This window comes from Dermacentor andersoni, chromosome 1 (genome assembly GCF_023375885.2).
Source record: "Dermacentor andersoni chromosome 1, qqDerAnde1_hic_scaffold, whole genome shotgun sequence".
In the NCBI taxonomy this organism is placed as follows: Eukaryota; Metazoa; Arthropoda; class Arachnida; order Ixodida; family Ixodidae; genus Dermacentor; species Dermacentor andersoni.
In genome coordinates, this window is record NC_092814.1 from 375,773,676 (window position 1) to 375,787,483 (window position 13,808).

Genomic DNA, 13,808 nt, shown 5'->3' on the forward strand with positions numbered 1-13,808 from the left:
TTGTCGCAATTTTTCGACTTGTTTTGAGCATAATGACTTTGATTCATGAAAATTGTGTGGATATTGGTCCACTTCTCTAATTTCTACCTGTATATATCAATGTGGTTCCTAGATGTGGAGCAATATCTCAGTAAACAGCCAAGTTCGAACGACCCAGATAGAAATACTGCCGCAGCGAGCGTGAACGCAATTCATTACTCAGCACTCAGTCCCGAAACACACGGCCTCTAGGCGCACCTACGAAGGCGATTAGCCAAATTTTTGTCTTCTTCCTGATAAAAATTAGTTGTAGTAACTTCACACTGAGTGCGGTGCTAAGGTCAGCGCGCCCATGTAAAACGGCGAGTAATATTTTCATTGGAAGTACTTAGCTCTGTTTCCCCTCGCCAGATTTCTCACCTACAGGTGGACTTCAGATGCGCACATGGCATCGTGGATGCGTCCCATCCGTGACGGCGAGTACACGAGCGTCATCTACGGCCTCATCCGCGAAGGTCGATTTACCGAAGCTGCCTCGGCGCTGGCGGATTGCAGTCGCCGACAGGGGGCACTGGGCAGCCGAGCTGCGATCTCCCTGCTCGCGTTCTGTCACTACCAAGCGCAAGTATGGAATTTCTTTGTGCGGATTATTAACTTGCAATTCGTAGGGCTGTCAGCGATCAGGTCCTTATACGGAAGTCGTAGTTTGCGTGCAGGGAAAAAGAAAGATAAGAAACTTGTACTTTCTGATTTTCCTATTAAATATGTGGCCGGTAGGCGCTTAGGGGAATGTTGCAGAGCATGGAAAATCATGAGCGTAAGTCTGGGAGATCTTTCTCAAACACTTCACATTCACTGACCAGGAAAAAGCGAACACAGGTTGCGCTGTTCTGAAGGACCTGATATGACAAAGAGGGCGAGACAATTGGGGTTGACATGGAAGAAATACAAGGTCGTGGGCGCAATATTTTGCCATGTGGTTTGTTTAGAATGCACTACCTACTGGATCATCCCACATTTTTAGACGGCCCTATCTCTGGAATTGGCTATATTCATAATAAATTGCAGTTTAAAAAAAAACGTCCGCGGCCTAATAGGTATAGCGTTGGGCTGCTATGCTTGGGAACGTGGGTTCGAAATAAAATAAAGGGAAAAGTAACCATTTTTTAATTGAGCTATAGCTTTTACTCGACAAGACAGACGGCGACGACTTAAACATACGAGCGTGAATGTGGGGAAGTCGGCAAACAATTTTGCAGATCGCATACACTATTGGAACCGGTGTACGCTAAGCTTCCATGAGCCAGCAAGGTAAAATTCCCCATTACGACTAGAGGCGCGCTGCATATTTTAATGACGAAAGAGTCCTCAGCCACCATGACCGGAGCCTTCAGAGCAAGCAAGCGCTTTTTTCTGCATTAAAATGCTGTTGAATCACAAGATACAACGTGCTCGACCTTGTAGAAACGCTCCACGACACCCCAGTGCAATGACAGGCGAGCAGCAAATTTCGTGAACGAATGCGTCCCGTAACTTATAACTATCGTCACCTAGAAGGTGTGCGCGCTTACTTCATATTATGAAATTGTTGCTATGCGATGCGGACAACATGCCAAGTGCCTCGAAGTGCTGGCTTGCACGAGAGAAATTGGTAAGGTTGTTCTATTCCGAGATTTCAGGCGTATGTCTCAGTGGTTGTGCTTCTCTAAGCAATCAGGCTCATTGCGCCCTGCTCGCTTTCCTACAACAAACTTGCTTGCCTTCCTGCTCGTGAGGAACATTGCAAAGAAGAAAATCTTTTTGCTGCTTTTGTTTTTCTTTTTTTTTCATATTCTTTTGTGATTTGGTGATTCTTTTGTGCAACTTGCGTGTTTTTGTTCTGCTTCAGCATGTTTGTTCTGTTCCTGCTGGCACACTCTGTCGTACTCAGTCATCGCTTCGCTTTAGTCTTTGTGGCTTGTCGTCATGTCTCTTTCATCTTGCTTCCCTTCTTCCTAGCTTCAATATATTTTTTCTATCCCCTCCTTCCTGAAGCGTACGCAGGCATTGTGCCCCTCTCGATGGCAAGTGCCAGCCTGTTACCTGCATGTATATATGTGCTTATATATGGAAGAATAATCATGTGTTCGTGGCCTAAAGGGTAGATCACCATGGTCCTGTACTTGCGAAACTGGGTGCGCAAGCGCCCATCAAATATCTCGTATATATATATATATATATATATATATATATATATATATATAAGGGTCCTCCGTTTTCGGGCTTTACAGTTGTTGGAATTTGATGAATAAATCCGGTGGTATTTTGAGGAGGCAACCAGGAGAAAAATCGCGGATTTTGTTATCAGGTCAGGATTGATCAGGATTTTTTCTGTGACGTTTGCAAACGATTCGCAACAAGCAATGGTCTCGTTCTGGACACAAATGTTTAATTTAAACAAGCAAAATCACTTATAGATTCATGTAATGACAAAGAGAGTGCTGTCATATCATGTGCCTAACTAAACTTTGCAAATTCTCGTTGTAAGGCATTATCATTACACTAAAGGAAAATATTAGGTTGAGTTTATGCAATTCTTATCTGTCTAGAAGTCTATCATCATTTTCTGGGCCCCAATATACGACGTTTTCTGCGTGCAATACTACCAGCGAACCTTCTACTCCCGTTAATCATCGCATTTTGATTCAATCGCGCCAAAACTGCGGCCACGGCGTAATCTCCACGTTACCATTTCTGCCACTGTCTGCAAATCAGCCAATCCTCTCTCAACCCGCATAGGCGGCGTTCATTAAGCTGCCCGCCTCCTGCTACCCTGTCTCCCGGTTAGCGGGCGTTGCGAGCCGCCCGGTGTCCTGACGTCACGCGATGCGTCACAGGACAGGTACCATACTCCTCGACAGGGGGCACCACTCTAATTTTTCATTTGCGTCATTTTCTCGTTGCAAATGCCTAATTCATTAGAACAGATTATTGTTTCAATCTAGCTCGACCTAATATTTCCTGTAGTGCCCCTTTAAGGTAGTGCACACGGGCATGCTTCAACGGAGGTGTCGTGCTTTTGCTGATCTCACAAGCACTGTGTTAACATACTGTATGATATGCCTTGGGAGCATTTCTGTGTCTATCCTAAATCTGCTGAGTATTGCGTCCTTGTCTCTTGCCATCCCGTTTCACTGGCTTCCAATACAACGTCTCGCAACAAAAATGAATGGAATAACAACTACACAAATCCACACAAAGTGGCACTTGACATTTCTTGCACTCATAGTTCGTTCCAGTTTCTTTCTTGCTAGTGGAGCACCATCTGCATCTCTTTCTTGATGAGCTTCCCTAGAGGTGATGTTTGGGCCTGGAAACCTCGCTTCATCCGGAACGCCCACGATTTTTTGACCGTTCGATTTTTCTTTTTTTTTCGGAATAGCCTAGCAACCGTTACTTACTTTATTTATTCAGAGCCTACTGATAATACTGCAGCGTCATAAAGGTATTACTGCAAGGGGAAAACATGGGGCATAATATGTTTGACCCCCACAACAACAAGTACACAAAAAATCAGCAACGCAAATCGGAAAAAAATGGAGAGCAGCTAAATGGCAGTGGGGAATACAACCGCCTACCATGCCCTCATAATCACAATCTCGAACAGATTTTGACAAATTGTTTCACGTAGAGATGGCGTGTAGGAAGAAGGAGTATTAAAGCACATTGTTGCGGCACTGTGTCGTATTTTCCCAGCGTGGTCGTGGCGGCGAGACTAAAAATGAGGAAGCAGTACGTATTGGTCTCTGCTACTTAAAGTATATCTTACACATAATAATCAAATTTTCCCACAGTCGCCGTTCTCGTAGAGTGTTGCAGTTTAATACAGTTCTTATAGATGTAACACTTTGACAGGTAGGATAATTTGAAACAAATCTGGCCGCTCTATTTTGTACACATCCCAGCAAAACACACAGATTTGCGAATTGAGAGTCCCAGACCTTGCAGGCGTATTTCACAAGAGACCTAACGTTTGTGTGATCGAACGATTCCTTTACGTTAGGTGGTGCTTTGTTAATGTAACGCTTAATGAGATTAGGCAACCTACTCTCCTTTTTTAGAAGCGTACTTGATATGCCTGTTCTACGTAAGGTCAGCAGAAAGATACACACCCAAACATCTATAATAACACCTTTCCAAGCAGCACTCCATGTAAACTAAAAGGAGCCAAAAATATGCTACGCCTGCGCCTGGGTGATTTGTATTGACACTTCGAGGAATTCAAACACACGCTCCAATTTTCGCACTGAAAATAAATGTGGTTCCAGTCGACCTGCAGGTGGTGTGCGTCACAATGGGTATTTATTCGGCGGTCGGTCACACATTTGTCAGCATAAAAACGTATTTTCCTTCTTATACAGGGTGACCATTTTTAAGATTTGTTGAAATTTTTTAACATTCCCCTGCGGCAGACAGCACAATTCTTCTCCTTGAGCCGGATTATTTATTGAGGCGGACAATACTAGCACGAGAAATCGAAATACATATTGAACTAATCAACAAACTGCATCTGGTGTCTGCCCAATGCTCCGTTACGTCGAAAGCAGTCCTTGTATCGTCGGAGAAGAGTTCTGAGCGGTTGCTCCTTACTCAAGGGGAGACTCGGATTACGTCGAAGGCTGGTTCGGGAACTACGACCGTTGAGAGAGATGCGGCAGACTACGAGAGGACAAAAGCATTCCTTGTTTCCTCTATTTCCCCGATGTATGGGATCGTCGCGCCTTTGCTGATGTGTTTGAACTCGTGGCTGAAGTTTGTCAACACCACTTCCGTTTTTCCTACGTGCAGTCGTGCCGTCCCTCTTGCGACGTAAATATCACGGTTGAGCAGTAGACGTCGGTCGTTTCAGTGCCGATGAAAATGACGATCCTGGAACGAGGTGGGATGCCGACTTGGTCCTCAAGTACACTCAAGGCACACTTACTGGAACCCTTTTTTGGTAGTATCGCTTGGTCTGTGGACAGCGTTATCAACTTCGACCTCAGGTCGATTATTGCGCCGTGTTGACTGAGGAAGTCCCAGCCGAGAATTACGTCTCGAGGGCACTGCTTCAAAGCAAAGAAAGTCGCGGGGTAGGTCCTGTCATGAACTGTAATTATTGTGGTGCAGATTCCAGTCGGCGTTGTCAGGTTTCCTCCCGCTGTCCGCATTTGAGGGTAGTCCCTGCAATGTTGACTTTTTTCAACTTGGCGGCGAATAATCCACTGATGACGGAGTAATCGGCTCCAGTGTCTACAAGCGCAGCGACTTTGTGGCCGTCAAGAAGCACGCCGAGCACGGCTGTTCTTTGGCTTGCATTACAGTTTGGTCTTGGAGTCGGATCACGGCTGCGTCGCGTTGACTTGTCGGTAGTACGTCGCGTTGTCAGGTCTTCTTTGATCGGCATGTTCTTTTCTTCCAGGCTTGGTTTCCGGCGCGTCGTTGCTGCGTCGTCGAGATAGATCTTGAAGCGGTGTCGTTGGCGGTGGAGGATCTTCGGTATTTCGATGTACAGCAACCGTACCTCCTTGAGTCGCTGCTTCTGGTTTTCCTGATATGGGCTGACGGACCGGCCCGGCGCTGGGCCAGTGTATGGTTGGGGCTGCGGCGACAGGTAGCGTCCTGGTGACGGCGAACGCGAAAGCCGTCGGGGCCTACACTGCGTTGCGGGTATGTAGTCAACGATGTCACGTGGCCGCTCGCCAAGCTGTGGACGTGGCGCGTTCACAGCGAACTCTCGTAGGCCCATATCGCGGCATGGGCGTCGGCGGTAGACGTGGCCCGCGTCTCCAGGCGGCCGATGCCTAGGGGCGTGGCCGCTCAATTCGCCACGGTCCGCGCTTGTTTTTTTCGCACGAAACGCGGTTGAGAGCTCTGCAATACAATAGCGCATTAGCGCAGTAAAGTGGTTCATATTACTAGGGCTTTCTTTGAAAGGCCGGAAAAAATCACCACGAAGCATGTACATTGCTACAAAAAATTGGATGGATCGTTTTCCAATGCCGTCTACAACCTAACGAAGCACACTTGGCCCTGAAGTGAACATTAAAAAATACCATAATTGATCTTAGTTAATTAACTAATTAAGCGCAATATAGAAGATATTAATAAGGAGCGACACATATGTCCTTTCTTTTATTCAGTTGTGGTTAACTACTTTTTTTATTCCTTGCTTGAAATTACGTGAAACATCCTTGACAAGGTGCCCCATACAGTGGACTTCTGTTAGGGCGATCTCGAGGGACCGTGAAAATTTGTTCGTTCACCAGAAGTGATTAACGATTTTGGGAAATTCTCAAACAGTAGCTATTATTGTAGCCAGATGTCTACAACGTGAAATAATACATAAATTGGCATTAAAACCAAAACGCAGGTTCAAGAACACATTTATGGAATTTTAATTAAACAAATTATTACTAATTATGTACTCTTGTTTAAGCTGTCAAGGAATTCTTGCTTGCTCGCGCTGTGTGAACATGCGTGCTGCCGCAAAAGTCGATATTCCACCTAGCTTGATGAAAAATTCTATAGTGCTCTGATGTAAAAAAAGACGCACCAAATATTCAAGGCACTATGGGCTGCATCGTGGGTGAATATTGCTGGTTTCTCTAGCTGCTGTGTATTGCCATCAACATATTTAAGAACCGTCTCCACGACGTCCTAAAAGTAATGCTTCCATTGTGACAGCGCTACAGGTATCCACGTCATTGTAGATGCTTGCATAACTGTTAAGTCCACAGAAGTAGTGCAGGTATAGCAGCAACGCCTTCTTCATATCTGGCTCTCTCGCTGAGCCTGGGAATAGGCGTCAATGGCGGCTGTAGAATTTCTGCTGAAACTAATTACCTGTTCAGGATAATAGGATTGAGTTTGTATTGTGTGAATGGGAAACGAACGAAACGCTCATACAGTGTTCCTCATATCCGTATGTTTGGCTATACCGGGTTCGTCTTTACGGGAGCCTACAGTGTGTCTATTGCTGCTCACACCTTACACAAATTCGATAGAAAAACGAACAGAAGGAAGTACCTTAAACTTTGATTTAGTTTACATCCATAACATTCAGCTATGCCTCCGCTACATTAAACATAGAGTACGTTGCGGCTGCAATATTAAGAGGTGATAGGACAATTTGGAAAGAAGAAACGGTCCCAGCGTTAACATTTGCAAACCCCGTACTATGCTTGATGAATCTTGTGAGGATTGAAAGTTCACCAAAAATGGTGGGCCGATTGGCGGTGGGTGCCAAAGGTATAACCACGAATAAGGGAGAACAAAATTACACTGGTTGGATGTCTTTTCATTTAATGAAGCATGGAGCACAATATGTTTTTTTTAGGAATGGCTCGGTGACATGGATGATAAGCGTGCCCAAATATTTGTACCTCTAAAGAGTGAACAAAGTATGAAATAAGACGCCAGAAAGCTCACGACCAAGTGCAAGATGGTTGGAAATACAAGTGGGGCAAGTGTGACAAATTATGTTGGGAAATAGAAACGGCAAAGTGGCTGCAAAAGATGGCAACAAAACAAGCGTGTAGGCATAGGTGGAAAGTTTTCATGTTCCCGGGGGGGGGGGGGGGGGGGTGGAGCTGGGGCCTGACTAACATTCCGAATGCCATACATACATATATATATATATAGTCATATCATAAGAAGCCAACAAACATTGACACCAAGGACAACATAGGGGAAGTTACTTGTGCTTAATAAATGAAATGAAGAAATGATAAATTAATGGAAATTAAAGTGGACGAAAAAAAGTTTCATCCACTTTAATTTCCATTAATTTATCGTTTCTTCATTTGATTTGTTAAGCACAAGTAAATTCCCCTATGTTGTCCTTGGTGTCGATGTTTGTTGGCTTCTTATGATATGACTAATAAAAATCGGGCCCCTCGGTTAACCCCCTTTCATCTCGTTATATATATATATGTATATATATATGTATATATATATATATATATATATATATATATATATATATATATATATATATATATATATATATATATATATCTTTGTCACCTTTCGCACAGTATGAGAATTTACGAGACCTCATAGTAGGCGACAGTTCAGTTTCAGAGGCTGAGTCTTCTCGCACCACCAAGAATCTGGCACCTCTTGGTGTTGTAATCATCCTTCGTGTAATTGTCGCACACATATCCTTGGCTATCACTAACACTGTTTCGACTTTGCGGCCAAACTGCAGCCTCTATCTGTCCTTTTTTTTTTTCTGTGAGTCCGAGTACAGGTGCTGCTACGCATGACTGCTGTTGATTCTGATTACGAGTGAATCCAGCTTGGCCTCTTTTCAGTTACTGAGTGAATTATACAGGGTGCTCCAACTATGACGCACCAAGATTGAAAAAAAGACCAGCAGCGTTACTCCAACCGCCAGTAATTTTTTGTTACTGAGACTTATTTCGGTAATTTCAATTAACTATCTAACTTGAGCAGTACCGTTAGAATTATGAAAGTGCCAATGGGACATTAATAGGCAACCCCAAATGAATTCTAACTGCGGAGTTTTCAGCAACGCATGAATTGTGTAAATTTATTTTCCGACTGGCAAAGAAACCTCACGAAATATGAAAAAATACCACGTTACTGGGCTCCGGCTCGCATCATAAAGCAGCGCCTTCAGATAAGCTGGCTGAAAGCAACTGCATTGCCTGTCGCAAGCCCGAAGAGACAGCGCATCACCTTGATAATGGTACGGAAGGAGCACCAACAGCAGGTTTCGCGTTTCGCAGATGTTCCTTCCTCTCATTTCTACAGCACACTTACTATCCGTCTCTCAAGGCCGACTGATCACGTTGATAACAAGAGTCCCTCGATAGCGCGACCCAAGCGCCGCTCTGACTACGCACAAAACACAAAAAGCAATGGAATAGGCATGGGATGTTTCGAAATCCTGGCTCTGTTCGCACGGCATGAAAAGAGTGAGCGCGATATTTCGCGCCAGATACTTGCTTCGGACTGAAGCCAAATTAAAGTGACAGTATTATTTTTCGTGAAAGTGTTTGCGTGCTGCAAAAACAGGTTCATGGCAAAAAATAAAAGCGAAAAAAAAAAGAAACAGACCGAGGAGCGACCTACGTGTAGAGAAAGGGCAAAACCGATGCATTCAAGAAAGAAAATATACCACTTCTAGATGAACCGAATTGGCAATCGGGATACCTGCAAAAAAACAAAACAAAAAAAACATAAGTTTTCAGTGTGGCCTTATTCGTAAGCCCCGTTTAACACCACCTGCTGCCTAGAGGGCGTGTTTGAATAGGTCTCCTTCTGCAGTGACGCATTACTGCATGAGTCAGCTTTATTACACCTTCAGTGGCTTTCTTGATGACCAACGCATGAATTCTACGGCAGGCATCTGTTATCCTTGCATTGAGCTTATGTGAAGTCCGTCTTGATCATCTAAGTACAATCTTACACATAACTCTAAAGAAAGAAATCGAGTGGATAGAGGTTAGGTGGCCTAGCCGGCCCGTTTACAGGCCCGTGCCTTCCAAACTGTTGCACATGAAAAGTCGCATCCAGCCCCTTTCGTGCTCCGCTGCTGCTGTGTGCTGGTGGAATACGTGACAGCGGGACTTCGCTTAGAAACCCATCCACTACTCCTTCAAGGGTTTCGTCCACGTAACGCTGTCCAGTCAGTGTGTGATTGATGAAGATGGGACCGATTATAGCACCGGCGTAAATTCCGAACCACACATTGAGCGACCACTGGTACTGGTGCTGATTGCGCTTTACCCAGTGTGGATTAGAGTCACTTGAATAGTGCGCATAATGGAAATTTACCTGGGCGTTTCTGCGAAAATTGGCTTCATCTGTGCACATGATGCTGCTCAAAATGTCCGGTGACGCATGGGCTTTTGTGAGGACCCAATTCGAGAAATCTAGGTGATTCTACAGGTCCCTATCTTCCAAGCATTGGTGCTGGTTAAGGTGGTACGCCTGAAAGGTCGTCATTTAGAATCCACCAAACTGATGACTTCGAAATTGGTACCTGGACGGCAACGTCCCTCACGCTAGCATGAGCGTTTGAGGCCATAAATGGTAAAACATCCGTACGTTGGCTAGGACTCAAAGATGGATTCATACGCCACTGTTTCTTGAAGGTACTGGTTTGTCTCAAGTTTTCATAATTTCTCATGATAGCCGATGGGTTTGGTACACCACCACACTTCCATGACCGATATATATTTGCGGCCTTCCTCTTGTCGCCATTTGCATCTCCCAAGGCAAGGATCATGTTTACCTTCTGCTCATTAGAGAAAGTAATGGCGACTGGTACGAAACAAAACGTACCTTTGTACAGTTGCACTAACATTGTCAATTAGCTTTCGTGGTGATAGGTCTTGTGGCAAAAAGAAAAACAAACCATCCGTGCACTTTATTAACACTAAGACAAATGCTATCACCGCCTTGTTTCCAATACCAAACGCCACGTGTTGCTTCGGCAGGGGTGCGGCAAATAAGGTATGTCGATGTTTTTCTTTATTTCGTTTATTTGGTCCTGGCTAACTCAGAGGAAGCATGTTCGAGGGCGTTGCTTTATAATGCAGGTCGCGTGATATTCCCCATATTTCGCAGGGTTTATTTATCAATCGTAAAAAATTACTACGCAATTAGTACGACACTGAAAATACCGCAGATAGAGGTCTCTTAGCTGTGCCTACAAATGCCTCTATAAAAGATTGACAGTTAGGATAGTACGTCTGGAGTTAGATAATTAATTACAATAACCTAGTTAAGTCTCAGTAACAAAAAGATTACTGGCAGCTACTCCACTGTACTGGAAACAATATACTCTATATTTTTTGCGGGTGACGCAATGCTCTTTTTTTATATCTTGGTGAATGATAGTTCCTTGGAACACCCTGCCTATATTTATGATCTCTCCGTGAAGTGACGATGTTTCCCCATCTCTAATAAATGTTATAAATTATGATAAATAATCTTTCAGGACTCGTTAGCGTTGTTTACTGGAAAGAGAAGCAATACTTTGGCACATATTATTCACGGGCATTTGACATCCGTTGATAAAAGACTCGGCCGAAGGAATCACTCAAGTCTAGATTTTTTTCAGCGTCAGAAAAGCACGCAAAGAAATTTCAACCGATGTGAACATACTGCAAAATATTCATTCTCTAGGCATAGCCTATTAGTACCTTTAGAAATAATTCTTAATTGGCTACCTCCTTCTCTTGCAAAAATATAATATTTCTCCTGTGTACATATTTAAATATATTGCGTATGTGCCCAGTGTTTACAGTGTAAATTTAAAACAAGGTTGAAGTGAGAAAATACAGATATGACAGCGGGTGCTGGTGCTTCTAATGCGCTTGTCCTCCTACTGTCAGGATTAGCAGAAATAAAGCGAAAGTATGAATTACAACCCGTGCACGTCCGCGTCAACAATGATGTATTAAGCTATTAGCCACAATAAAATTTTAAGTGAGGAGGTCGAGGCAACTCAAAAGAAACTTCAAATGATGTAGGTGACAAAACTCTGGCCATAACCCTCCCCCCCCCCCCCGGCAAACTCAGGAGGGGTTCGGACCCCGGAGCCCCTTCGTAGTTGGCGCCTATGTATGTAAGCTTTCAAAGGATGGCAAATGTAAAATTGCGAGAGATAATTTGTACGACCTCATAATGGCGGGCGGGGGAGGGGCAATAGTGCCGAGCTTTCTAAAGCCCGTGCTTGATGACATGTAAGACAGACATAGAGCAGCAAACAATCGTGACAGGGGTAGATATGTGCTTGCTTTAAAATTTAGAGGGGACTCAGCACGTTCTAGTGTAAGGTGAACAGTATCCAGCCGGTTAGGAGCAGAAAGAATGGCTGGGGCTGGCTTCTCTCTGTGTTTCGGTTCAAAACTGTTGAGAGCATGAAGAGGAAGGTTTAGCTGGGGAGCCTATATCTAAATCAATGGGAACGTAGAAATGGTTTTTGTGCGCAACATCTGCACCGATCTTGGTGAAAAGTGCTGCATTTAATAGAAAAATGTTAAAATCTGTTAAATGTAGGAAGTCGACTTTGGGTTTGTCAAATGTTTCCTAAAAATGTTAATATAAAAAATCATGCATCAATCTGCAACGCCACGCCTCAGCAATAAAGAAAACGTTATTACATTTCTCTAAAATGCACCTAATATTACACCTAAAGCTGACAAAATTGGTGTATCATACAACCATCTGAAGTACTATGCCACTAATTGGTGAGTACAACTCTCAAGAATCTCGTAAAAATTGCAAAAATTTTGCCGGAACTATGTGTAGATATATAACATTTATCCACTATAAAGATTCTCTGACAGATGCAGTTGAACTAATTCGATATCTGTTTCTAGGGCAGAGCTATAGGTTTGGAAACTTTGTTGTTCTATATTTTTATACGTGGTGCTTTTCAGTAATGTTTTATAGAAAAGTCGAGTTCTTTATACAAAAACTTCGCCACATAGAGTCCCTAGAATTTAACTTTTTCCCTCAAATATAGTAAGTTTCCTTACACTCATGCTAGCGGTTTTTTGGGTATGGACATTTATTTGACCAAGGAAATCGGAGTTAGCCCAGAGCTAAAGTTTTCTCTTAGCTGGTCGGCGGCGTAAATTTACAAGAACCGATTGCGATCTTGGCGGGGATAAAGTTGGGAAGAAATAGGGACAAGATCGCAGGCAGAGGTAACCTTGCGAAATTCAGGTTGCACCCGAACACTATGTCACGTCACGTGTTGAGCACAAGATTTACGGGTACGTCTATAGCGTGCTCTATGCTTTGTGTTACATCGCAGGAGTTCGAGCAGGCTGCGTCCTGCTACGAGCAACTATGCACCCTCTGTCCAGATGAGCCTCGTTACGCCTTAAGCCGCGCCCAAGCACTATACCAGAGCGGCAGCGCCTACGACGAGGCCCTCCAGGTTGCCGCGGCTTTGGCCGAAGACAAGCCCGAGATGGCACCGGCTGCGAGACAGCTGCAAGCGGCCATCCGCTACGCCCAGGTAGGCAGTTCCTTCTCCGGAGGCGTCATAACAGCGACAGCTGCTATATGGAAGGTCCCTCCGCATGCTGTGCTGGTGTGTCGGAGCCTTGCAAGTTAGCAGGTGAGTCGCCACTAAAGAACCACATTACTATGCCGAGCATGTCTAGAACACCCTGGACGCCTGACATCATTTGAAAACACGTGGAATCGTACGAGAGGAACGACATACCACGTTGCGTCACTCACCATAAAAAATAGCGGCGGCGTTTTGAATGCTCATAAGTGCTGGATGTCGAACCCGTGCACTTCTGTGACGTTCATTGTAGTGACAGTCGATAACATGCCGTTAGACTGGCGAAACAAGAAATGTGAAAAACAGCGAGGGCGGCACGATTAGGAAATGAGCTTCGTCGACAACTAGTTGTTCCGAGTGGCATTGGCTGCAATGACCTGTGCATATCAATCAATTCGTTCATTCTGCACACGCACTCATTCCGTAAAGCACATCTTAATTTTCTTATTCGGATTATCAAAATTCGGTTTTCTGTAAATATAACAATTATGTATAGTGTATGAGATGGTCTACTCTTCGAAGCGGAAATTATTCACCAAACACACAGTGTATATATCAAAATTAAAAAAAAAACCTTAATCCCTATATTTTAACTAATCTATTTAAGTCCAACCATGCAATTCATTACTAAAAGCCGGACAGTTCACAAGACAAGTCCACTAGAAAGAAATTTTGAAGCTAGAACCAATTTCCAGATAAGCGGCCTCACACTTGGAGCATCAAGCACTGTTGTTCCACCTAGAATGTG

General features: G+C 44.0%; 1 protein-coding gene across 1 annotated transcript in view; it reads left to right on the top strand.

The window, feature by feature from the left end:
- Positions 1-394: 394 nt before the first annotated feature.
- The window catches only part of Ttc30 (tetratricopeptide repeat domain 30), a 53,732-nt gene continuing 40,318 nt past the window's right edge, over positions 395-13,808 (top strand). Inside the window, exons 1-2 of the mRNA XM_072285867.1 lie at positions 395-604; positions 12,800-13,006. Of these exons, the coding sequence (XP_072141968.1) occupies positions 425-604; positions 12,800-13,006 (387 nt within the window). The 5' untranslated portion in view covers positions 395-424. The remainder of the gene's footprint in view (positions 605-12,799; positions 13,007-13,808) is intronic.